This window comes from Littorina saxatilis, linkage group LG5 (assembly GCF_037325665.1).
Source record: "Littorina saxatilis isolate snail1 linkage group LG5, US_GU_Lsax_2.0, whole genome shotgun sequence".
Taxonomy (NCBI): domain Eukaryota; kingdom Metazoa; phylum Mollusca; class Gastropoda; order Littorinimorpha; family Littorinidae; genus Littorina; species Littorina saxatilis.
Window position 1 is genome coordinate 10,572,230 of NC_090249.1, and position 25,080 is coordinate 10,597,309.

Sequence of the window (25,080 nt, forward strand, 5' to 3'; positions counted from 1 at the left end):
AACATGACCAGAGGTCGTCGTGGCCGAGTGGTTAAGGCGATAGACTAGAAATCTATTGGGGTCTCCCCGCACAGGTTCGAATCCTGTCGACGACGTATTTTTGTGTTTTGTTTTTAACGCCTCAAAGTGTTCATAAAGTTCTACGAATAACCACAAGAAAAGGCAACATCTTTCGGCCTGCGGTAGTGGCAAAACACACAATCAAACAAACACGAACGCACACACTGACACGCGAACGAAAGTTATGCTCATTATAGTCAGGTAATTTATTGGTGATCGAGTTGGGTAGTCATCATGAACATGAATTGGTTATAAACAAATCAATCAATCAATCAATATGAGGCTTATATCGCGCGTATTCCGTGGGTACAGTTCTAAGCGCAGGGATTTATTTTTTATTTTTTTTATTTTTATTTTATGCAATTTATATCGCGCAGATATTCAAGGCGAAGGGATTTAATTATGCCGTGTGAAATGGAATTTTTTACACAATACATCACGCATTCACATCGGCCAGCAGATCGCAGCCATTTTGGCGCATATCCTACTTTTCACGGCCTAATTCCAAGTCACACGGGTATTTTGGTGGACATTTTTATCTATGCCTATACAATTTTGCCAGGAAAGACTCTTTTGTCAATCGTGGGATCTTTAACGTGCACACTCCAATGTAGTGTACACGAAGGGACCTCGGTTTTTCGTCTCATCCGTATCATTAAGAGGCCTCTGTATATAATTTCTAAGTTATTTGTATTTTGATCAAAATATGATATTTTACCCAGATCGAAGCAGTCAGTTGTTCCCCCGAGACCACCCGTGCGGTCGAGGTGAGCAATGAATGTCGAGATATGTGTAAAATGTCATATTTTGGTCAAAATCACAAATAACATTTATGTATTGATCGATTTCGGTTGAATTCCTTTTATTGTTTTAACGATTGAACTTGCACAAACATGCACTATTTTGTAGTCTCGGCTAGCCGCCAACATATTTTTCAGTCGGACTCTGACGTCACATGGCTCAAAGAAGGAACATCCAATGTTCAGTCGATACATAGAGAATACTACATGGCTTGCTGTGTCGTACCAGATTTACACGAGTTTTTTTTTTTTTAATATTGAACTGCGAGCAAAAGCGAGCTGTTCACTATTTGAAAGAGCAACGAGTGTAAATCTGGTACGACGCAGCAAGCCATGTAGTATTCTGTTTATCCTACATACTGTACTTACGTGTATTTTTAGTGCTTTTAGTTATGCGCTATAGAAATCTCCTTAATAATAATTTTACTGAAAATGTCTTGCAGTCGAGGCAGATAAATTGAAGACGCTTGTTTTGGAACCTCGAGTCGATCTCTTCTGAAGCCTTGTACAATCTATTACGTCAAAGCAAAGAAACGTCACTCTGAAAGTGTGGCGTGACGTGTTAGTTCTAAAGATTTTATCGAGGGTAATTAGCGAGCGCAATTTTTGCTTCTATAATGACGTTTGTCTCGGTGACTTTGGCATCATAATCAGTGGAAAAACAGGTCCCTGCCAGACTTGCTTGACATTACCTAATTTACATGATATACACACGTGTGATTTGAACTATTATTATCTCACGGGTGTCTCTCTCACGTATGTAGGATAAATAACATTATAAGCCTTTGGTTTAAACAAGGTTTTGTTAAATTGAACATGGCACAATAATAAAACGAGAAATAATAGGGACACGAACTCAAGCGAACGCTTATATCACGTGCCCTACGCAGTTGGAGAATAATACAATTGTGAGCTCGGACATAACATTACTAATAATACTTTAGAACTATGTGGATCAAAATCAGAGTCAAAGTAAACCCAGTAAAGAGTAAGACACCTAGCAGGGGAAAGAGACGTAAGCCTTTAGGCTATCAGTGTGTGAGTGACAACAAAGACCAATACCCTGAATAAACATCGCTTGTATGAAAACGGTATACCCTGCGAAATAGGACTTATGGAGTGTGCCGTACTGCAAGCGGTCGTCGTGGCCGAGTGGTTAAGGCGATAGACTAGAAATCTATTGGGGTCTCCCCGCACAGGTTCGAATCCTGTCGACGACGTATATTTTTGTTTTGTTTTTTGACGCCTCAAAGTGTTCATAACTACGGATAAACGCTCCAGTATTCGTGACTGTAATATAACGCTTTTTCGATTGTTCAAAGCTTGATTTAATTGTTTCGTTGTTTTTCAAACACACAAGACGTATTATCAAATATTTAAAGAGTAAACGTTAATCAACCTTTTCTCTTTTCGGGAAGAAATAGTAGCTATGCTACTTACATTTTATTTTATTTAAAAATACTTTTGAATATATAATTTCGTGTTAACATAAGTTTAAACAATTTTTATTCATACATGGGCGCACTATAAAACCGAATGGTTTGATTCTTTGTTCTAACAAGTGTTTGAGTGACAGCAAAGCCCACACATTTTTGTTAACCTTTGTTATCTTGTTGTCGACACAACAGTAGCAAGCGCAAGAACGAGTCCCAAACAATCTTTTTTGACACAAACAAAGCTAGAACAAAACCACAAAACCCACAATAAAATGTTAAGACAAAAGAAACAACAATGTATATAAAGATAGATCAAATGCTGGAGAAAGTGAGAGAAGAAAACAACCCACCAAATGAAGTAGAAGTGCAATGCCCTCGGCACAGTCATCAACCACTCAAGACACTGCTTATCCCCACCGAAGGACAAATCGGCCATCCCTCCCTCCCTCTCACACACACACTCTCACACACACACACACACACGCACGCACGCACGTACGCACACACACACACACGCACGCACGCACGCACGCACACGCACACACACACACACACCCACACACGTACGCACGCACGCACGGCACGCACACACACACACACACACACACACACACACACACACACGCACGCACGCACGCACGCACGCACGCACGCACACACACACACGCACACACACACACACACACACACACCGACACTCGCGCGATCAAAAGTTATGCTCATTATAGTTAAGTGAGTTATTTCGGATCGTGTTAGGTGGTCGTGATGGACAGGTATTGGTTATTAATAGATAGTGACTAAAGCAGGTACAATTATGTCTACTGGGTAAAACGAAGACTTTTTTCTTCGCACGGTGAGGATCAAATAAAGACCGATAAAAAAAATGGATAAGCTGATTAAACGTGCTGGTGAGAAACGTTTACGTTGTTATACGCTACATAAACCAGGTGCATTTGCTATCACGGAGTCTCATACAAAGCCGGGTTTTCCAGAGTAACATGCCCCTAATGGCTTTGCCGTGAGGGCGTAAAACTTACATTTTCTCCCATCACGGAGTCGTCATGGCCGAGTGGTTAAGGCGATAGACTAGAAATCAATTGGGGTCCCCCCGCAAAGATTCGAATCCTGTCGACGACGTTTTTGATTTTTTTTCTCCAATCTATAAGTTCTTCACAACAAACAACAACAACAACAAACCGATCATAAAAAATAAAGAATCAGACAATGTTTACAGCACATCAGAAAACAAAGTATTTTTCTGATGCGTAACTCAAACATCTCGTTTATTAACCTACTTTGCTAATAAACGAAGACATGTTTTAAGGCAAGGCAATATTATTTAAAAAGCTATTCGGTATTCACAACAACGTAAAACATAAATTAAAGAGCCCAAACAAAACAATGTATGAACGATAATAAGACGCATCACTTAAAAAAAAAAAATAAAAAAAAAATAAAAACGTAGATACAACCTGAGTTGCTAAAATTAATTGACTAAATGGAAAGCGATTTTATTCAGGTATTCAATAAACGAAAATGTTCAAACTAGGCGGATCGTATTTCAGGCTGTGGTAAGCAACATAGCAAAACATCATTCCTAAACAATCCGTAAAGACCAATAAGTCGAAGCACTAGTCAAGTGTCCTGTCTACATAATGTCTACGGGGTGATACAAAGTCCTATTTCATTGCATGATGAGGATGAATAAAGACCGATCAGCTGATTAAACGTGCTAGTGTGAAACGTTTACTCTCTTATAATTCTGGTCAAACTAAGTGCTCGGGGTTTCACGTGTCGTCGTGGCCGAGGGGTTAAGGCGATACACTAGAAATCCATTGTGGTTCCCCGCACAGGTTCGAATCCTGTCGACGACGTTTTTGATTTATTTTCTACTCAAATCAAATACATGTTCTTTACATCCCGACAGAACTTCTTTTTTTTCTGCTTCTTTTATTTTTGTTGGAGTAATTGAAATCGAACACACAATTTTATTTGCATGTATACGAAGTCATATTTCATGTCACGATAGGGATCAATAAAGACCGATAAGCTGATTAAACGTGCTAGTAGGAAACGTTTGCTCTGTTATAAAGTGCAAATCAGGTGCCTGACATTTAATACGATCTGCCTAGTTTGAAAATTTTCGTTTATTGAATACCTGAATAAAATCGCTTTCCATTTAGTCAATTAATTTGTGCAACTCCGGTCGTTGTATTTATGTGGGTTTTTTTTTTTAAAGTGATGCGTCTTATTATCGTTCATACATATAACATTGTTTTGTTTGGGGTCTTTAATTTATATTTTACGTTGTTGTGAATACCGTACAGCTTTTGAAATAATATTGCCTTGCCTTAAAACATGTCTTCGTTAATTAGCAAAGTAGGTTAATAAACGAGATGTTTGAATTACCTATCAGAAACAAAACTCGTTTTCTGATGTGCTTGAAACATTGTATGCTTCTTTATTTTTAATGACCGTTTTTGTGTTGTTGTTGTTGTTGTTGTTTGTTGTAAAGAACTTATAGATTGGAGAAAAAAATCAAAAACGTCGTCGACAGGATTCGAACCTGTGCGGGGAGACCCCAATAGATTTCTAGTCTATCGCCTTAACCACTCGGCCACGACGACTCCGTGATGTCAACTGCACCTGATTTGCATTTTATAACAGAGCAAACGTTTCCTACTAGCACGTTTAATTAGCTTATCGGTCTTTATTGATCCCTATCGTGACATGAAATATGACTTCGCATCACCTAGTGGACAATCATTATGTAAACAGGACATTCGGCGGCTTCAACTGATTAGTGGATGCTGATTGTTTTGGACTGACGTTGCTTGCGTTGCTATATAACCACAGCCTTAAATACGATCTGCCTAGTTTGAACATTTTTGCTGTTTGAATACCTGAATAAGATCTTGAGAGAAAAATTGAGATAATAAAGCAGATGTTAGAAGAACGAAAAAGACTTCGTATTAGCGAGATTTAAGAAACAGCACGTTTCGTTTTGCAGCTCGTTTCGTTTGGTGAATGAGTCACCCCGCGAAACGGAACGTGTAACGAGACGGCATAGGCCGCAGACAAGATTTAGATGTATTCACGTTTCGTTTCGGAATGAAAGGCCGGGCATGGCAGGATATGATCCGCTGACTGGGCATGGCATAATTTCAACTCCACGAGTCAATAAAGGATTGACATACTCGCATTGCACGCACAAGAGCTTCACATTTTTCAATTCATGCACCTGATCACATACGAAGCCAGAATAAAAATTCGATGCGATGACCTACTTCTGCTTCGCCATTTGCTTTCTCACCATGAAGTTGGATAAATGTACCAGGATCAGCACCCTTCAAAATATTTCAGTTCACAACAGTTGTCTACCTCCAATGAACACATTCTCAGCGCTGAAAGACTGTGAAAGGGTTGATGAATCTAGCAATGCATAAAATGGCCAACAAATAAAACTGTTAGTGTGCAAAAATACTCACAAAAGTTGACGAAATATTGTTCGTTTTTTGGGGGTGGAAAACGTGACTGCGTTTTGACGTTCCACGTTCCGTTTCACTTGACCTTCACCTTTCCAGCGAGAGACCCCCGAAATAATGACGTTTACCACAACTTCAAAACGAAACGTCCCAACGTTTCGTTTCTTAAATCTCCGTAGTACCAGTACAGTCGCCTTTTTAAGACCTTCGAAACTCTGAGGAAATCAGGTCTTAAAAAGGAGTGAGTCTTAAAATGGAGGTACATTTACAGAGCTTATGAACCAACAAAATTAAAATACAAGGTCTTTAAATGAAGGAAGTGTAAATTGTGGGGGTCTTAGGAGGGGGGGGGGGGGGGGGTCCACTGCACTGTATAGACCTTTGTAGACGGGACACTCGACGGCTTCCACTGATTGGTCCATACGGATTGTTTAGGACTGACGTTGCTTATGTTGCTTTTCACTGCCTGCAAAGCGATCTGCTTGGTTTGAACATTGTCGTTTTTTTGAAAACCTGAATAAAATCTTGAGAAGAAAATAGAGATATTAAAGCAGATTTTTGAAGAACTTGTAAAAAAAATACTTCGTTTTCTGATGTGCTTTACGAATTGAATGCTTCTTTACTTTTTGTGTTAGTTTTTTGTTTAATTATGTTGTTTTTTGTTTGTTTGTTTGAGGGCTGACATTTAAAAGCATTTTTTTTTTAATTTTCGAAAAAAAAGAATTAAATTAATTAACTAATTGTACCATCAATCTGCAACATCCATACCTACAAAACGTCCTCATAAGTAGATAAAAGTATATAACGCGGGGGCGGATTAGGGGGGTGGTTACAGGGGTTCCGGAACCCCCCCGCCCTCGGCTGTAAAAAAAAAAACCCAACTGTTTGTGAATTATGTTGTTGTTTCTGTCTGTAAAGCCGGGGAGAGTTAATTGTTTAATCAGTATCATGTTTGTACAGTTTTAACTGACACTCCCATGCGACATGTCTTTCTTCTAACCATACTGTATGATGTCGGGAGCAGACATCATGGAAGATAAATTGACATTATTTAATACTAACATTAAAAGAAATAATGAGTGGCTGCTGACACCAGTTGATCATGTTTAAAATCAAGGATAAGCCACAAATTGTTTATAAGATAACTAAATTTGTTCAGCTTCAGGGGGGCTTTGCCCCCCAGACCCCCCTCGGGCTTAACTGCTCCGCCCCTGTAACGGTGTGTGTTCGATTTCAATTACTCTAACAAAAAACAAGTCGCGTAAGGCGAAATTACTACATTTAGTCAAGCTGTGGAACTCACAGAATGAAACTGAACGTAGTCCGCCACTAGTGCAAAAGGCAGTGAAAGTGACGAGCCTGTTTGGCGCGGAAGCGATTGCGCTGTGCTTCATAGCACGCTTTACTGTACCTCTCTGCGTTTTAACTTTCTGAGCGTGTTTGTAATCCAAAGATATCATATCTATATGTTTTTGGAATCAGGAACCGACAAGGAATAAGATGAAATAGTTTTTAAAACGATTTCGGAAATTTAATTTTGATCATAATTGTTATATTTTTAATTTTCAGAGATTATTTTTAATCCAAATATAACATCTGTATATGTTTTTGGAATCAGAAAATGACGAAGAATAAGATGAAATTGTTTTTGGATCGTTTAATAAAAAAATAATTTTAATTAGAAGTTTCCGATTTTTAATGACCAAACTCACTCATTAGTTTTTAAGCCACCAAGCTGAAATGCAATAGCAAACCCCGGCCTTTGTCGAAGATTGCTTTGCCAACATTTCAATCAATTTAATAGAAAAATGAGGGTGTGACAGTGCCGCCTCAACTTTTAAAAAAGCCGGATATGACGTCATCAAAGGTATTTATCGAAAAAATGAAAAAAACGTCCGGGGGATATCATACCCAGGAACTTTCATGTCAAATTTCATAAAGATCGGCCCAGTAGTTTAGTCTGAATCGCTCTACACACACACACAGACAGACACACACACACACACACACACACACACACATACACCCTCGTCTCGATTCCCCCCTCTATGTTAAAACATTTAGTAAAAACTTGACTAAATGTAAAAAGAGAAGACTAAAAGAAGTTCTGTAGTTGACTGGAGAAGAACAAAAATCAAAAACGTCGTCGACAGGATTCGAACCTGTGCGGGGAGACCCCAACAGATTTCTAGTCTATCGCCTTAACCACTCGGCCACGACGACTCCGTGATGGCAAATGCACCTGGTTTGCACTCTATAACAGAGCAAACGTTTCGTACTAGCACGTTTAATCAGCTTATCGGTCTTTATTGATCCATATCGTGACATGAAAAATGACTTCGTATAACCTAGTGGACAATCATTATGTAAACAGGACACTCGGCGGCTTCAACTGATTGGTAGATGCTGATTGTTTTGGACTGACGTTGCTTGTGTTGCTATATAACCACAGCCTTAAATACGATCTGCCTAGTTTGAACATTTTTGTTGTTTGAATACCTGAATAAGATCTTGAGAAAATAAATTGAGATAATAAAGCAGATGTTAGAAGAACGTATCAGAAAAAACCCACTTTGTTTTCTGATGTGCTTTACACTTTATATGCTTCTTTATTTTTTGTGTTCGTTTTCTGTTTCGTTCTGTTGTTGTTGTTTATTTGTTTGAGGCCTGACATTTAAATGCTTTTTTTTGTTGAATTTTTGAGAAAAAAACCAATTTAACTACTTAACTCATTTTACCGTGAAACAGCAACATCCATACCCACCAAACGTCCCCATAAGCAGATACATGCAAATAAAATTGTGTGTTCGATTTCAATTACTCCAACAAAAATAAAAGAAGCAGAAAAAAAAGAAGTTCTGTCGGGACGTAAAGAACATGTTTGATTTGAGTAGAAAATAAATCAAAAACGTCGTCGACAGGATTCGAACCTGTGCGGGGAAACCCCAAAGGATTTCTAGTGTATCGTTTTTTTTTTTTTTTTTTTTTTTTTTTAAAGTGATGCGTCTTATTATCGTTCATACATTGTTTTGTTTGGGCTCTTTAATTTATATTTTACGTTGTGAATACCGTACAGCTTTTGAAATAATATTGCCTTGCCTTAAAACATGTCTTCGTTTATTAGCAAAGTAGGTTAATAAACGAGATGTTTGAATTACGCATCAGAAAAATACTTGGTTTTCTGATGTGCTTTAAACATTGTATGATTCTTTATTTTTTATGATCGTTTTGTTGTTGTTGTTGTTGTGAAGAATTTATAGATTGGAGAAAAAAAATCAAAAACGTCGTCGACAGGATTCGAACCTATGCGGGGAGACCCCTATAGATTTCTAGTCTATCGCCTTAACAACTCGGCCACGACGACTCCGTGATAGCAAATGTAGTGTATAACAACGTAAACGTTTCTCACAAGCACGTTTAATCAGCTTATCCATTTTTTTTATCGGTCTTTATTGATCCTCACAGTGCGAAGAAAACAGTCTTCGTATTACCCAGTAGACATGGCGACAGGACACTCGACGGCTTGAACTGATATGTCTATAGTACTGATTGTTTTAGACTGACGTTGGCCTAGTGGTAAGGCGTCCTCCCCGTGATCGGGAGGTCGTGGGTTCGAACTCCGGCCGGGTCATACCTAAGGCCAAATAAAAAATATAGTCTGTTTACGGTAACATAGGCAACAAAAAAAATAGGGTCGGTAGGTCGGGATTTTTTTATTTATTTAATTTTTATTTTCTCCAAAAAAACATATTTTTAAGTTATTTTGCCAAAAAACTTTTTTTTTTTAATTTCAATTTTTTTAATGTTTATTTTCTCCCCCAAATACAAAAAAAAAAAGTCTAGGGTCGCGCGAAAAAATAGGGTCGGTCGGGATAACGTAAACAGACTATTTTATTTTTGGCCTGAGACTTTAAAATTGGCAATCTAGTGGCTGCTCCGCCTGGCGTCTGGCATTATGGGGTTAGTGCTAGGACTGGTTGGTCCGGTGTCAGAATAATGTGACTGGGTGAGACATGAAGCCTGTGCTGCGACTTCTGTCTTGTGTGTCAAAGCAGCACCGCCCTGATATGGCCCTTCGTGGTCGGCTGGGCGTTAAGCAAACAAACAAACAAACTGACGTTGCTTGTGTTGCTTACCGCAGCCTGAAATACCATCTGCATAGTTTGAACATGTTTGTGTTTTGAATAACACCTTGAGAAGAAGGTGAACGATAAAGACAAGTAAGTGAATTACAATTTACACTGAGAAAACTGCTTTGGGATAAGCTACTTATTTCGGAATATGTGTACTGAATATATGAAAACTTCTGAGCTTCAAGCATCAAAATTGTATTCTGGGAATACAGAAGCAATCTTGCGCGGGCACACGCACACACACACACACACACACACACACACACACACACACACACACACACACACACACACACACACATACACACACACACACACACACACACACACACACACACACACACACACACACACACACACATACATACATAAAAACAAAAGGTGGTTTGACAAAGAATGCTATTTACAGAGAAGAGAATTAAAATCGTTATTAAATGCATTAAATAGACGCCCTTATGATAAAAACTTATGTCAAAAATATTACGCTATACGAAAAAGATATAACTCAAACATAAAGAAAAAGAAAAATATTTTAAAGAATAAACTAGTAACAAAATTAAATAATGATTTCAACAACGACCCCAATGAACTATGGAAAACATTGAAAGAGTTAAGATCTATGGGAGACGGTAACAATAACACAACATATACAGTAAATCCAATGAAATGGATGAATCATTTAGAAAAATTAATAAGCATGGAAACTAAAGTCACAGAAGAAAGAAAGAAAACAATTGCAGAAGAACTAAGTAAAATGGAAAATAATGATAATATACCTATGTTAGACGATCCAATAACAGAAAAAGAAATATGACAAGAATGCAAATTACTAAAACCAAAGAAATCGCCAGGTAAAGATAAAATTACTAATGAAATCATAAAGGCTAGTCTAAATCACACTATCAAAATATTAAAAGATATTTTTAATATGATTTTGAAAACCGGAAACTATCCTAAAGAATGGAAAACTGGAATAAGTGTAGCAATATATAAAAAGGGAGACCCAATAGATCCAGGAAACTATAGAGGTATAACCTTAAGTAGCAATTTAAGTAAATTATTTTGCAAAATAATAAATTCAAGAATGGCACAATACCTTGAAAAAAACAACATTTTGATAAAAGAACAAGCAGGATTTCGTAAAGGATACAGAACTAGCGATCAAATATTCATTTTAAAGAAAATAGTAGATGATATTATAAAGGTAAAAAATGGAAGACTTTATGCTTGTTTTGTTGATCTCCAAAAGGCGTTTGATAATGTTTGGCATGAAGCCCTGTTATTTAAGTTACGTAAGGTTGGAATCAGAGGAAAATGTTATAAAATAATAGAAAACATGTACAACAATACAACTGTGTGCACACAAATGATAAATGGATATTCCCATGACATAACAGTTAAAAAGGGAGTACATCAAGGAAATACCCTCAGTCCAACTTTGTTTAATATATTTATAAATGACATAGTTAAAGATATGCCAGATTTTGATTCACCTTCTATCAAAATTAACTCAAACGATAAAATATCATTTTTATTATATGCCGATGACATGGTTATGTTATCAAAGACAAAGGTGGGCATACAACAAAAATTGGATTATTTAGACATGTATTGTCATAAATGGGGATTAGAAATTAATAAAGATAAAACTCAGATGGTGTTTTTTTGCAAAATAACCCCCAAAATAAAGACAATATTCAAATGCGGTGAAAATATAATCAAAACAACCGACCAATACAAATATTTAGGCATGATATTTAATCAAAATGGTAAACTAACTTTGGCGCAAGAACATTTAAGTAAACAAGGAAATAAAGCAGCATATTCTCTTCGAAAAACATTTAGAAATGAAAATGTGCAAATAGATACAATATTTCATTTATTTGATTCATTGGTTAACCCCATTTTAACATATGGAGCAGAAATTTGGTTCCCTTACATGTTCACGAGCAAAAACGATACCAATGACATTGAAAACTTTTTTGAAAGATGTATTTCGAATGAATGTCTTCACGAATCTGTCCATGTTAAATTTTGTAGATTTATTCTTGGTGTGCACAAAAAAGCCATGTGGATTCCAGTTTTAGCAGAAATAGGAAGATTTCCTTTAGGACTAAACATGTTATCACAAAGCATATCGTATTGGGCACATATTTTGAAAACGGAGAATAAATCACTTATTCATCAAATATATGAAGAAATGTTAAACCAAGCGCCAAAAAATCCGTGGCTAACTTTCATCAAAGAGCTTTTGTACAAAATAGGTTTTAAACATGTATGGCTTAATCAATATACATTTGACATCGGTAAACTACAAAACGCCATACAAGAAAAGTTAAGGATTCACTACATAAAGTTTTGGGAGAAAATTAAATGTGAAGGTCGTCCAAGGCTGAAATTTTATTCCTCTGTATGCAAGACATACGAAGTTCAGCCATACCTTATAAGCAATACAAATATCAAGCATAGACATTTACTGAGTAAATTAAGGACAAGTACACACTCTTTAAAAATTGAAACTGGAAGACATAATAACATACCAAGAGAAAATCGTTTATGTAATAAATGTAACGTTATTGAAGATGAAATTCACTTCCTAGACGGATGTCAAAAGTTCACTGAACTGCGAAATGATTTTATAAAGGATCTATCAAATATAGATATAAAGTATTCCAACAATAAACCTAGTGAAGTATTTTGCGAAGACAGAATACAAATTCGTCTAGGAAAGTTTATTTCAGATTGTTTTAATCGCTCTTTGTGTCAATAACCAATTTGGTTCCGACAATAAAATATATTCTATTCTATTCTATTCTATATTCTATACACACACACACACACACACACACACACACACACACACGCACGCACGAATGCACGTACTCAAACACTCGCACGCACGCACGCACACACGCACGCACGTACTCAAACACACACACAGTGACACACTCACAGTGACACACACACACACACACACACACAATCAACCAGCGTAAAATAAGGGGGGCTACTTTGACTGTCGACAAATTTCTATTGCTAAGCGAGGTTTTCTCCCCTGCCATGTCAATTCACAGCTTAGAAAAAGTTACTCTTCGTGATTGTGTGTGTGTGTGTGTGTGCAGGGGCGGAGCAGTTAAGCCAGAGGGGGGGGGGGGGGGTGGTGGGGCGGGTTGGGGGGGGGGGGGGGTTACAACCTGGGGTCCAGGGGCAAGGCGAAGCCCCCCTGAAGCTGAAGAGTTTTAGCTATTTTATGAACATTAAATTTTTATGGCTTATCCTTGATTTTAAACATAATCAACTGGTGTCAGCAGCCACTCATTATTTCTTTTAAAGTTAGTATTAAATATTTTTTTGGGGGGGGGACAGCCGGGGGGGGGGGGGGGGGGTCCGGAACCCCTGTAACCCCCCCCTCTCAAATCCGCCCCTGGTGTGTGTGTGGGTGTGTGTGTGTGTTTGTGCGTGTGTGTGTGTGTGTGTGTGTGTGTGTGTGTGTATGTGTATGTGTGTGTGTGTGTGTGTGTGTGTGTGCGTGCGTGCGTGCGTGAGAGAGAGAGAGAGAGAGAGAGAGAGAGAGAGAGAGAGAGAGAGAGAGAGAGAGAGAGAGAGAGAGAGAGAGAGAGAGAGAGAGAGGGAGAGAGAGAGAGAGAGAGAGAGAGATTTATTCCTCACCCACAGCATCACAATGTGGTCAAGCAGTTCTTGCTTTACAAATCACCTTGTGTGAAAGGGCACGCGCTCTCACTTTCGAATTCCGCTGTTATATTAGAACAGATGATCTCTCACCAACACTTGACCGGTGAAAGGGCAATTTGTAACCCCCTCTGAAACTTCAGGGATGTTCAGTTGCCAGGATATGCCGGAATGCTAACAGAAACAGTGCAACAAACAAGATACGTTTGATTGACAGCTAGACAGATCCTGTACTTAAAGCTTACGTTAGGAAATGAATATCTTATGCCTGCTTCTGTGTCTGAAGTCGCTGATATGTAGGTTGAAACAGAACTTGAATTCAATGGCATTATCGTGAGATAAACATGTACGCCTATGTGATATTCAATTTATTTTTGGGACAATTTGACGAAGCGAAGCGTTTAGTTGAGGGCGCGAAGCGTTCGAACCTCCAAGGGGGATCCGGGAGCATGCAACCCCCCCTCCCCCCCTCCGGAAAATGTCGATAAAAACAAGGAAAACGGAGCAATCTGAGCCAAGAAACTTCCCCTGATCATAGATCTATACAGACTATATCTATGCCCTGATACACCTTCCAAATAGTAAATTAAAGAAGTCAAATTTGGATCAAACAAGGATAAATGATCGATATGGTGAAACCTGAGCCAACAAATTACACAACTACTTTCCGAAACCGTCGCTTAGAAGACAAAGGCTGGCTCGTAGGGGGGTCTGGGGATCTGTAGCCGGCGCACGAAGGAAAGGAGATAAACGCGCAAAACACTGGAGACCTTCCAAAAATAGTAACGTGCAGTAACGTAGTAACGGGAATATGGATTGACGCCACACGGAGGAAGGGAGATAATCGCGGCTGAAAACACTGGAGAAGATAAGGAAGAGTTACTGGTAGTGGATCCCGACAACATAAAAATAAAATTAAAAAAAATCGGTTCAGCGCGCACAGCGCTGCGCGCTGAGAGCACGTGTTGAAATATCTCATCGATGAGGTTGTGTCCGGGGTGTAGCTGAATACGGTGTCCAAATTTGAAAAAGATCCACCGAGAACTTTGGCCGTGCATCGCGAACAGACAGACAGACAGACAGACAGACAGACAGACAGACAGACAGACAGACAGACAGACACTAGTCGTATATATATATATATATATATAGAAGATTAGAATAGTCCCTCTCTGGGCGAGGGCTGGTTGAAAACAAGCTCGTTTATATTGCTTATGCCACAACCCTCGTAAAATAAAATTTGATTTGATTTGATTTGATCTCTCTCTCTCTCTCTCTCTCTCTCTCTCTCTCTCTCTCTCTCTCTCTCTCTCTCTCTCTCTCTCTCTCTCTCTCTCTCTCTCTCTCTCTCTCTCTCTCTCTCTCTCTCTCTTATAAAAAAAATCACTACCAGTTTTTATCAGATCTTATATATAAGCTTCCTCTCCTTCAAAGATCATTATGATGATGCCACACAGCTGCTGAATGTGTACAGTAATTCATGTATGTTGAAAATGTAATAAGCTTCAAACCTGTATCCCAGTTACGTCAACATCAAGTGGGATTTTGTTAAGCGTTTATTCTGCTTGCTTTCCTTTAACAATTGTAAAGAGCGAGAGTATTGCTTGAGTCACTGAATGAAAATCTGATTCTGACGTTAAGTACACTTTATCGTTTTCCTTGTGCATGCAGTAAGTTCTTCTTTTTGTTATCATTAGTCACGTTTTCAATCAAAGTACACAGTATATCAACGAACAATTTCAATTAGTTTTGCTGGATATGTTTGCCATCGTGTTAAACTCTAACTTGTTAAACTGCCAGGGATTCGCTAGTAGGCCTACATGCATATGCTTGAATACGGATCTTATAAATACTGAGCAGGGGCGGATCCAGGGGGGGGGGGGGGGGGGGGGGGGGGTTCCGGGGTTTCCGGATGCACCAGATTGCTCCATTTTCCTTGATTTGTATCAACATTTTCCGGTAAATTAGGGGAGAGAGAGAGAGAGGGAGAGAGAGAGAGAGAGAGAGAGAGAGAGAGAGAGAGAGAGAGAGAGAGAGAGAGAGAGAGAGAGAGAGAGAGAGATATTCGGCTCTACTTCTTCCCGGCGAAGCAGGTACCCGGCGAAGCGGGTAATCATCTAGTAAATACATATATATACAAACGTAAGAGAGAGAGAGAGAGAGAGAGAGAGAGAGAGAGAGAGAGAAGAGAGAGAGAGAGAGAGTGAGAGAGAGAGAGAGAGAGAGAGAGAGAGAGAGAGAGAGAGAGATTTATTCCTCACCCACAGAGAGAGAGATGGTGTTGAATTCAAGGGAGACAATTAGGTCTCCTCGAAAAGAAACCAGAGTAATCGTGCATGAGAAGAGCAGACGACAAAATACAATGGCCTCAGAGGACAACAAACTGACAGCAATTCTCGGTTCTTTTGATAGATTTTACAATGTAACCCAATCTTTACTTTTACTATTGCTATGAATAGAAAAGTACGATTCAGCCACTTACATTTCGGGATTCTTCATGTGAAATTGGAGCTAGCAAGAATGTTCTTTCTTGTTCAGAAAGTGATCTTTTTCAGTCGCTTCGTCGGTGCTGTAGATCTGAGAGGAGCTTAGTGAAAATCGATATTTTATCTTTTGATTATAAATGCCAACGTTCCAGTAAATCAAAACGTATTCCTACATTATTGATAAACTCAAAGAAAAATTGTTTCAGCTCCATGTTACTGTATCAAAGGAAAGAGATGAGTACGCTCAAAAACTCAGCAGTTACACGTCAGAAAACGAGAGGATTCAAAAAGCAAATGAAAAGCTTCAGAAAGGTACTCCCTCTCCCTCTCTGTCTCTCTTTCTTTCTGAGTTTCTCTCTGTCTCTCTGTCTCTGTCCCTGTCTCTCTCTCTCCCTTTCTCTCTCTTTCTCTCTCCGTCTGTGTCTGTCTGTCTGTCTGTCTGTCGGTCTGTCTGTCTGTCTGTCTGTCTGTCTGTCTCTTTCTCTCTCTCCCTCTCTCTCTCTCTCTCTCTCTCTCTCTCGCTCTCTCTCCCCTAAAGTTGACATGTGCTCGCTTGCGCGGTGTGTGTGTGTGTGTGCGTGTGTGCGTGCGTGCGTGTGTATGGAAAGCCGTTTGGCTCATAACCATTACACGCGTAATAAAAAATAAATACACGCGTAATAAATGATTAATACGCGTGTAATAAATGATTAATGCGCGTGTAATAATCATTTTTTACGCGTGTAAGAAATGATTAAATACGCGTGTAATAACTATTTCATGCGCGTGTAAGAAATGATTAAATACGCGTGTAATAAATATTTCATGCACGTGTAAGAAATGATTAAATACACATGCAGGAAATAGTTTATACGCGTGTAAGAAATGATTAAATGCACGTGGAATAAAAATGTCATACACGTGTACGAAATGATTAAATACACGCGTAATAAATATTTCATGCGCGTGTAAGAAATATTTAATACACGCGTAATAAATATTTTATGCGCGTGTAAGAAATAATTAATACACGCGTAATAATCATTTCATGCGCGTGTAAAAAATATTTAATACACGCGTAATAAATATTTCATGCGCGTGTAAGAAATAATTAATACACGCGTAATAATCATTTCTTACACGCGTATGAAATATTTATTACACGTGTATTTAATCATTATGCTATTCCATAGCATAAGAAAAAAGATAAATTACACGCGCATTAATCATTTATTACACGCGTATTAATCATTTATTACGCGTGTATTTATTTTTTATTACGCGTGTAATGGTTATGAGCCAAACGGCTTTCCATATGTGTGTGTGTCTGTGCGTGTGTGTGTGCGTGCGTGCGTGTGTGTGTGTGTGTGTGTGTGTGTGTGTGTGTGTGTGTGTGTATGTGTGTGTGTGTGTGTGTGCGTGTTTCAAGCAGAGTACACCTGGTTTTGTTTATTCTGCCAAATTTCTTAAAATAGTTGATTCATTCTTTAGTTACCCCTGTGATTAGCTTATCGATACTGGAAGGTTAAAAAGGTGTTCTTGGTCTTTTGTTTTTGTATGTAGAGACGTGTCAGAAGGTATGAATAAGTTATTCGGCGATACAAATGATCAGTTTTTTCAAATTATCTGGGATTCAGATATAAAGTTCAATTTTCATTCCAGATCTAAAAAGCTTCCATGAAATGATCGGCAATTTCCATCAACAGGTCACCGAGATTGACGTCTTAAAAGGTAAACTGTTTACGCAAGGAGAGAGAGAGATAGAGAGAGAGAGAGAGAGAGAGAGAGAGAGAGAGAGAGAGAGAGAGAGAGAGAGAGAGAGAGAGAGAGAGAGAGAGAGAGACAGAGGCAGAGACAGAGGCAGAGGCAGAGGCAGGCAGGCAGGCAGGCAGGCAGGCAGGCAGGCAGGCAGGCAAGCAGAGACAAACAGACACAGAGAGGGAAAGAGACAGAGAGACTAAGACAGAAAGAGTGATTGATAGATTGTATTTTCATGTACATTTATGTGTGGTACACTGATGTTTTTAGTTTTTACTTTTGATTCATAGGCCAGTATTTATATTCGATTTAGTAACTTTATATACAACCAGATAGACCAGCTGTTAATTTGAACGAGTAATAAAACATTGATTTTGTTTCCAGAAAGAAACAGAGATCTGCAAGAAAAGATGAACATCTTAGAACAGGTAGGTGTAAGAAGTATTTCGAAGACCAAAATAACTGCTTTTCATTTATCTATGATCACTTCTTTTGGAGATTTGAACGTGCCTATCTCACTCCTATTGTCACAGTGAAATATATACGAATAGGACCATTTTGTAATGTTCAAAGTTACATGTTTTGCGCCCACCTCTTTGGCAGTGTTCAATTTATGCTGTAAACTTTCTCTCGTGCGTGTGTGCGTGCGTGTGTGCGTGCGAGTGTTTTGCAGGACTTAAAAGCAAGAGAAGAGCAGTTTGAAGGAACAATCCAACAACAACAAAAAGCAAACGAAGAAAAGCTGGCCCTCATGCTTGAATCAAAAGAAAAGACAGGTGAGAACATGTAGGGAATAAGTTTGTCTAATTTCGTTTATTCCCAGCGTACGATGTATTTTAAGTAACCTACAGAGAGGCCAGCACATATTTCTAATGTTTATAAAAACATACAGTGGTTAAGAGTGAAACACACTGTAATAATTCAAAATATAATGAAATTTAGTGATTCCTACCGTCTTTAGCTCTCGCCATCTTAAGACCGAAGAGAAACACTGAACTGAGCTCAGTTGTTTTTCTCTTGATTGTACGTGTAATTATTATTTGCTTGACTGTCCACTTCAAATACCACTGGCTCGACGTATTATAGTGACTTTCGTTTTTTCTATGAGTAAACGATCCAATGACTAAACTTTTGTTTTAATATTAGTCAATCCTAAATCGAACCTTATTAAGAATCAACTTCTTGAATTTTCTGTCGTACTCATATCTCTAAACAATGTATTGGAGTAAATTAACAACCTTCAGAAGCGGCCCGCACACCTGCGAGACTTCATAATATCCAACCTTCAACCAGTCAACACATTCTTTCGAAATGTTCTCACGCTTTTAACAAAATAGGCATAATACATCTTTTTGTTTCTTTGCGAGGAGCGAGATGAATAGGCCATATATTTTAACAGCCACAACTATCAAAACGAGGCTTCGCGGTGATAAATTACTTTATCTTCACCTTTCTGCACTAGCTGCAGCGGAGCGACAACGCATGCAGGAGATGATCGAGGAGAAGAAGAAGGACATTGCTCAGTTTAAAGATGCTATCGCCACTGCCCAGACAGAGAAAGAGGATAAAATTACTGTCCTGTCAATGGAAGTAAGTATTCGATGATTAGTTGCAGCTTACTATTAATGCAACAGCTTACCTTTCAGTATCGTAAGTCTCTCACTTCCCCTCCCCTTCCTCGTCTTCTTTTCAACTAGCTATTTTACACGCAAAAACGAAACTCAAATAAGCATATTGCATGCGAGATTTATCGACAATTTTATCGACCATTAATTGTACCAAAAGTTTTTGTCTGTCTGTGACAACTGGGTCGACGTACTGAAAATGCAATGTTTTGTTTTGTCAATAAGTTACTGTTCCAATAACCTACAGTTCTTGTGTATTGATTCTGAATTTTGGAATGTTAACAGTCTATCTGTTTTTTATGTTTACCAATTGGATAAAACTGTACATTTAAACTGTACGGTTCCTTTAACAATTTTGTAAATATTAATTCGGTGTTTTACTTTCAGTATGAAAATAAGCTGGCAAAAATTCAGAAGCAGAAGTCGCAAATTCTTCAAAACAACCAGCAAGCCACGAATCAAGATATTTTCAGAAAGGTAGAGAGAGAGAGAGGGAAAGAGAGAGAGAGAGAGAGAGAGAGAGAGAGAGAGAGAGAGAGAGAGAGAGAGAGAGAGAGAGAGAGAGAGAGAGAGAGAGAGAGAGAGAGAGAGACAGCCAGACGCAGAGAGATAATGTTCTGTGTTTGGTTGAGTGTGTGTGTGTGTGTACGTCTGTGTGTGTGTGTGTGTGTGTGTGTGTGTGTGTGTGTGTGTGTGTGTGTGTATTTGTGCGTGCGTGCGTGCATGTGTGTATGTATGTGTGTGCGCGTGCGTGTACTTACTTGTGTGAGCGTGTTTGTTTGTATGCGTTCGTGCGTGCGTGCGTGCGTATTTAAAAAAATGTGACAGGGCGTTAGTAAAAAAAACCAACCAACCTCGCATTCTTTATTTTCACTTATGCTTCATAGAAACTCCAACACATGAAGAAGACGCACGAAGAAGAGGTGGCAGCGCTGAAACAGCACATCAGACAACTACAGGAACAGACAGACAGCAGACCTCAAGCAAGTCCTGTTCCCCAGCCCTCGCACTTTAACTCGGCCTTCAGTACCAGGAACAAGAGAAAATGACGCTGTTGACTTCTGAATCATGGAGATACATTTAGCAAGTGGTCCGCTTGACTGAAACTGTTTCGACTGATTTGTCAATTGAAGTTTCAGAGAGGTGAACGTAGTAGATTCTGGACTAATATGGGTAATTCTGTTTGTTCGTGATCGGAGAGTTTCTGTTACTGGAGATTATGATTGTTTTGGACAGTTAGTTACTGAAGAGTTACTAATTTTGGAGATTTACTGTTATTATTTCGTTACTGTTACTGATGAGTTACTGAGTTCGGAGAGTTACTGTTATTAGACAATTACTGTTATTGAAAGGTTGCTGTTATTGGAGAGTTACTGTTATTAGACAATTACTGTTATTGAAGAGTTGCTGTTATTGGAGAGTTACTGTTATTAGACAATTACTGTTATTGAAGAGTTGCTGTTATTGGAGAGTTACTTTTAGTGGAGAAATAGTACTTTATTTAAACCATGTTGTTACAGAAATCTAATCAGTCTGTTTCATCTTGCAAGAATGTATCAGTCCCTGCTCTTGCTGCATAGCCAATTTGAATTTTGAAATGAAAAACTAATGTATTAAAAGTAAACGTCATTTACAAGTGTTTTGCACGTATTTTGTTGTTCAAGAAGGAATGCCAGTAATGTGAATGATTTTCGTTGTAAGAATGTCAATAAATTTGATTGAGAAATGCGATCGCCACCCTGCCGACTCAACTTTTCTTACAAGCCGGATACGACGTCATCAAAGACATTTATAAAAACAAAATTCCGAAAAAACAACATCGGGTGGGGATATCATCTGGAAACATTTATATGAAAAGTGTCATTGAGTCCAGTAGTTTTCCGGGAATCGCTCTGCACATACACACACGCACGCACGCACGCACGCAAGCACACACACACACACACACACACACACACACACACACACACATCACCACCACCACCACCACCACCCTCGTCTCGATTCTTGGCCTATCTGAAAAACATATAGCCAAAACGTGACTTGACTAAATGTAAAATATAAAAAAATAAAATATGTCCACAAACACGGTCTTCATCGACCTCTCTCAGTCACCTGCTACCTCCCCCCCCCCCCCACACACACACACATCTTAATGCAAATGAACTTAAATTAAACTACTCTCCCGGAACTTTTAGTAGACATTTTCAACAACAATCTGTAGTAAAGCAATTTTCACAATTAACCTGCGGGTGGCCGTGTTCAAAATAGAACACCTTTTCAATGCAAGTCATGAGATGGTTACCACCTACAGGGGACAGGTGTCTGACAGCTACCAACACCCAACGAATCGGTCACCCGAGTTCATCTCTTCATTCCTCCTTGCTTAGATCATCACCGCAATGTCGATAGTTCTTTCGCTTCGAGGTAGAAATTCCGTGCCCGTGTTTTGATTGTGACGATATTGATGTTTAAAAGGTTGCCCGCAGTTGACCCGCTCGTGCAAGAGCACATTTTTGCCGGCGGTTTTTCTGGTAATGGAATTGATTTATTTGTTTTTGTGTTGGGAAATGACTACCAATGGCTGTCGCCTTCGTGCTCTTGTTCCTCTTTTGAATACTACCCCCCGTTAAAATCATGAATAATTTCGCGAGTGATTTTGACAATGCTTAGCTGTTTACGTGAAAACGGAGATAAGTACAGAACAGGTCAGGCGACTATTCAGGTGATAAGATGCAGCGACCTTTCACTGTCTAAGTAATGGTAGCCAGACGAATGGACGACTCAAAATGAACTAGGATTTACAGTATTGTCTAGGCCTGTACAGTACTGGCTTTCGTAGTTAAAAAAAGAAGAAAACAACACTTATTTTCCCTTAATTTACCAATTGTCAGATACCTATAAATCCTTTTTATGTGTGTGTGTGTGTGTGTGTGTGTGTGTGTGTGTGTGTGTGTGTGTGTGTGTGTGCGTGCGTGTGTGCGTGTGAGTGTGTGTGCGTATGTACATGCGTGCGTACGTACGTTTGTGCGTCCGTACCTACGTACGTGCGTGTGCGTGCATGCGCGTGTGTGTGTGTGTGTGTGTGTGCGTGTACGTGCGTGTGTGAGTAGGTGCGTTTGTGGTTTGTGTATGTAAACGTATGTGCGTGCGTGCGGTGTGTGTGTGTGTGTGTGTGCGTGTGTGTGTGTGTGAGTGTGTGTGTGTGTGGTGTGTGTGAGTGTGTGTGTGTGTGTGCGTGTGTGTGTGTGCGTGCGTGTGTGTGTGTGTGCGTGCGTGTGTGTGTGCGTACGTGCGTGTGTGTTTGTGTGTGTGCGTGTTGGTGTGTGTGAGGGTGTGTTTGTGTGTAATTGTGGGGCCGTGAGCGTGCTAGCTGTCAATTAAGCTACGCAAGCTCTTTCGGTTAATTGGATTCAACAACACAACAGTCTAGCTAGGAATACAACTGATCAACAAAGGTGATTATCGACATAAGACTCTAGTCTGGAACAGGTAAACAGGTACAAGTACTACAGCACATCGATGGCTCCGTCACTGGTTGAATGCGTATTGCCCGATTACTTCCCTTATATTGGACATTCGATTTCGACTTACCTCCCTTCCACCGTCGTCTATTGATTTCTTGTTTATTCGACTCTGTGACAACTTGAGATTGCGAGAACGAAGGAATATGTCGCTGTGCATTTAACAAGATTAGGCATGTTTACTTATTGGTATTAGTTTCGTTGCTGCAGATTATAGAACGAACTTTTTCAGGATTAATCTCGATCTCTTTTATGGAGTCATCTCATACATCTCCATTTCATGAATTCGTCACGTTTCGACTACTCTGAGAATGATCACTCTGAGAATCTTGGAACATTTACGCCAAGTTTTCCATTTGATCTACTCTCATCGGGCCACCCATGTACATATCTACTCACAAACTGTCACCCTATACCTGTTTTTATTCAATTTACCAAAGATAGAAGAGAATATTGATTAGGAAAATTCAGGATATTATAGCAGGAACAGTGTTCACTCTGAGATTCCTGGAACATTTACGCAAAGTTTCTCATTTTGTCTACTCTCATTTAGTCTCCCATTTACATGTCTACCCACAAACTGACACCATTTACCTGTCCTTCTCAATTTACTAAAGCTGGAAAGAAATATCGAGAAGAAAAATGCAGGATATTATAGCAGGAACAGTGTTCATGTTATTGCAAGTCAACGATGAGTTGACGCATTGAGATAATGCATTGTTAACTTCAAAACAAAAAAGAACCTAACGCAAAATAAAACAAAAACCAAAACAGTCATGTAGCTGGCCTCTTGTAAATGTCAAGGCAAATGCACCACAATAAGAAAATCAACAACTTTGCACTCTTGCATATACATTTAAGGACACAGCGAGATAGAGAGTCTTAAATTGATCTGACTTTTATTGTCACCCCTTATCACTCAATCTCACCCCTTTCCACTCGGCAAACTTTCTTAGCCCGCCCTCCTACCCGCGTAAACATCAGCACATTTTTTCACCAGAATTAATTTTGCACTCATATAATTATATTCAAACTGAACTATTTATGTGAAACGTCACCTTTCTCGTACTTTAAAAAGTCCCAACATTGTGTAGTTCTAGTCACCCCTATCGCACTCAAAGGATTTATGATTTATGATTTATGATTCCCAGCAGAAATACTAAAGCGTTTATGGTGTGCTCACTCTAGGGAAGGTTGTTTAGCATGGCCCTACATTTAGGCTGCTTCATCTTGCACCCGCTGTTAGGTTGTTAACCGCTGCACAATCTAAGACATTGGCACTGGTCACACGGGTGATCTTGTCTTCAAGATATACAAATGCAGAGGCAAGTTATATGGAGCATAACGGGTCAGATTCCTTGAGGCGTGTCCCCCTTTTCACGGACCATTACACCCCGGGATAGCCAGCATGAGGCGTTTAAGTGTGGGGATTTTATGCAAGTCTGGACGAAGTTTATGGCAACTTTGGAGCGAGTCCTTGACCCCTTGGGAAAGAGTGAAATTAAATGTCTTTGCTTTACTGTCTCTTCGCCGTTTTGATTGTCCGTGATGTGTGACAAATCTGACGTCTTTTGGTTAAAATTAAATCCACTTCAAAAGCCGCCCTAGACAAATGCAACAGTTGACATCATACAATTTAAAAAATGTTCTCGAAATATTTAGGTCCCCTGGTTTTTAGTGTTGGTCATGATAAAATATCATACTTTCTCAAAAGCTGTGACCCCTACCGAATGTTGAAGAGTAATATTATAACTACAACGTTTCTTTGCTGGCATAAAAATCCAGAACTCTACGTATTGTATGAACGTATGTACGAATAGCCGTTCATTATGAAGAAAACTGGGAAATATTTGCAACATTCAGTATGTTCTGTGGATGACTCCATACGTGTAAAAGCTAAGTCTTGACGCAAGAGCTTTTGAACCAAAAAACCCACTATATTTAACATTGGTACTTTTCCTTTCAGGTGTGCAAGATCCTCCTTTACTTTACTGATTGAGAGACATGCCCAGGAATATGCTCGTTTTCAGAGGACATTGGTGTCAGCATGGAAACTAAAATACTTGCATACAATTGAATTTCTGCGACTTAATTTATGTTAAGG

At 39.1% G+C, this 25,080-nt stretch overlaps 1 protein-coding gene, 1 long non-coding RNA gene and 7 other non-coding genes across 9 annotated transcripts in view; 6 read left to right on the forward strand and 3 right to left on the reverse strand.

The window, feature by feature from the left end:
• LOC138966286 (uncharacterized) overlaps nt 1–25,080 on the forward strand; it is a 470,291-nt gene that overhangs the window by 37,743 nt on the left and 407,468 nt on the right. The window lies entirely within an intron of this gene.
• Trnas-aga (transfer RNA serine (anticodon AGA)) lies at nt 14–95 on the forward strand. Its single transcript has one exon. It is a non-coding gene; the product is annotated as a tRNA-Ser (tRNA).
• On the forward strand, nt 1,999–2,080 carry Trnas-aga (transfer RNA serine (anticodon AGA)). Its single transcript has one exon. It is a non-coding gene; the product is annotated as a tRNA-Ser (tRNA).
• On the forward strand, nt 3,352–3,433 carry Trnas-aga (transfer RNA serine (anticodon AGA)). Its single transcript has one exon. It is a non-coding gene; the product is annotated as a tRNA-Ser (tRNA).
• On the forward strand, nt 4,090–4,170 carry Trnas-aga (transfer RNA serine (anticodon AGA)). The gene has a single exon. It is a non-coding gene; the product is annotated as a tRNA-Ser (tRNA).
• On the reverse strand, nt 4,842–4,923 carry Trnas-aga (transfer RNA serine (anticodon AGA)). Its single transcript has one exon. It is a non-coding gene; the product is annotated as a tRNA-Ser (tRNA).
• Trnas-aga (transfer RNA serine (anticodon AGA)) lies at nt 7,923–8,004 on the reverse strand. Its single transcript has one exon. It is a non-coding gene; the product is annotated as a tRNA-Ser (tRNA).
• Trnas-aga (transfer RNA serine (anticodon AGA)) lies at nt 9,064–9,145 on the reverse strand. The gene has a single exon. It is a non-coding gene; the product is annotated as a tRNA-Ser (tRNA).
• LOC138965816 (coiled-coil domain-containing protein 152-like) lies at nt 15,954–21,081 on the forward strand. The gene is made up of 8 exons (XM_070337909.1): nt 15,954–16,026; nt 16,297–16,402; nt 17,732–17,800; nt 18,212–18,255; nt 18,501–18,603; nt 19,290–19,417; nt 19,840–19,929; nt 20,340–21,081. The coding sequence occupies exons 1-8, from the start codon at nt 15,967–15,969 to the stop codon at nt 20,499–20,501; spliced, it is 762 nt and encodes a 253-aa protein (XP_070194010.1). The 5' UTR covers nt 15,954–15,966; the 3' UTR covers nt 20,502–21,081.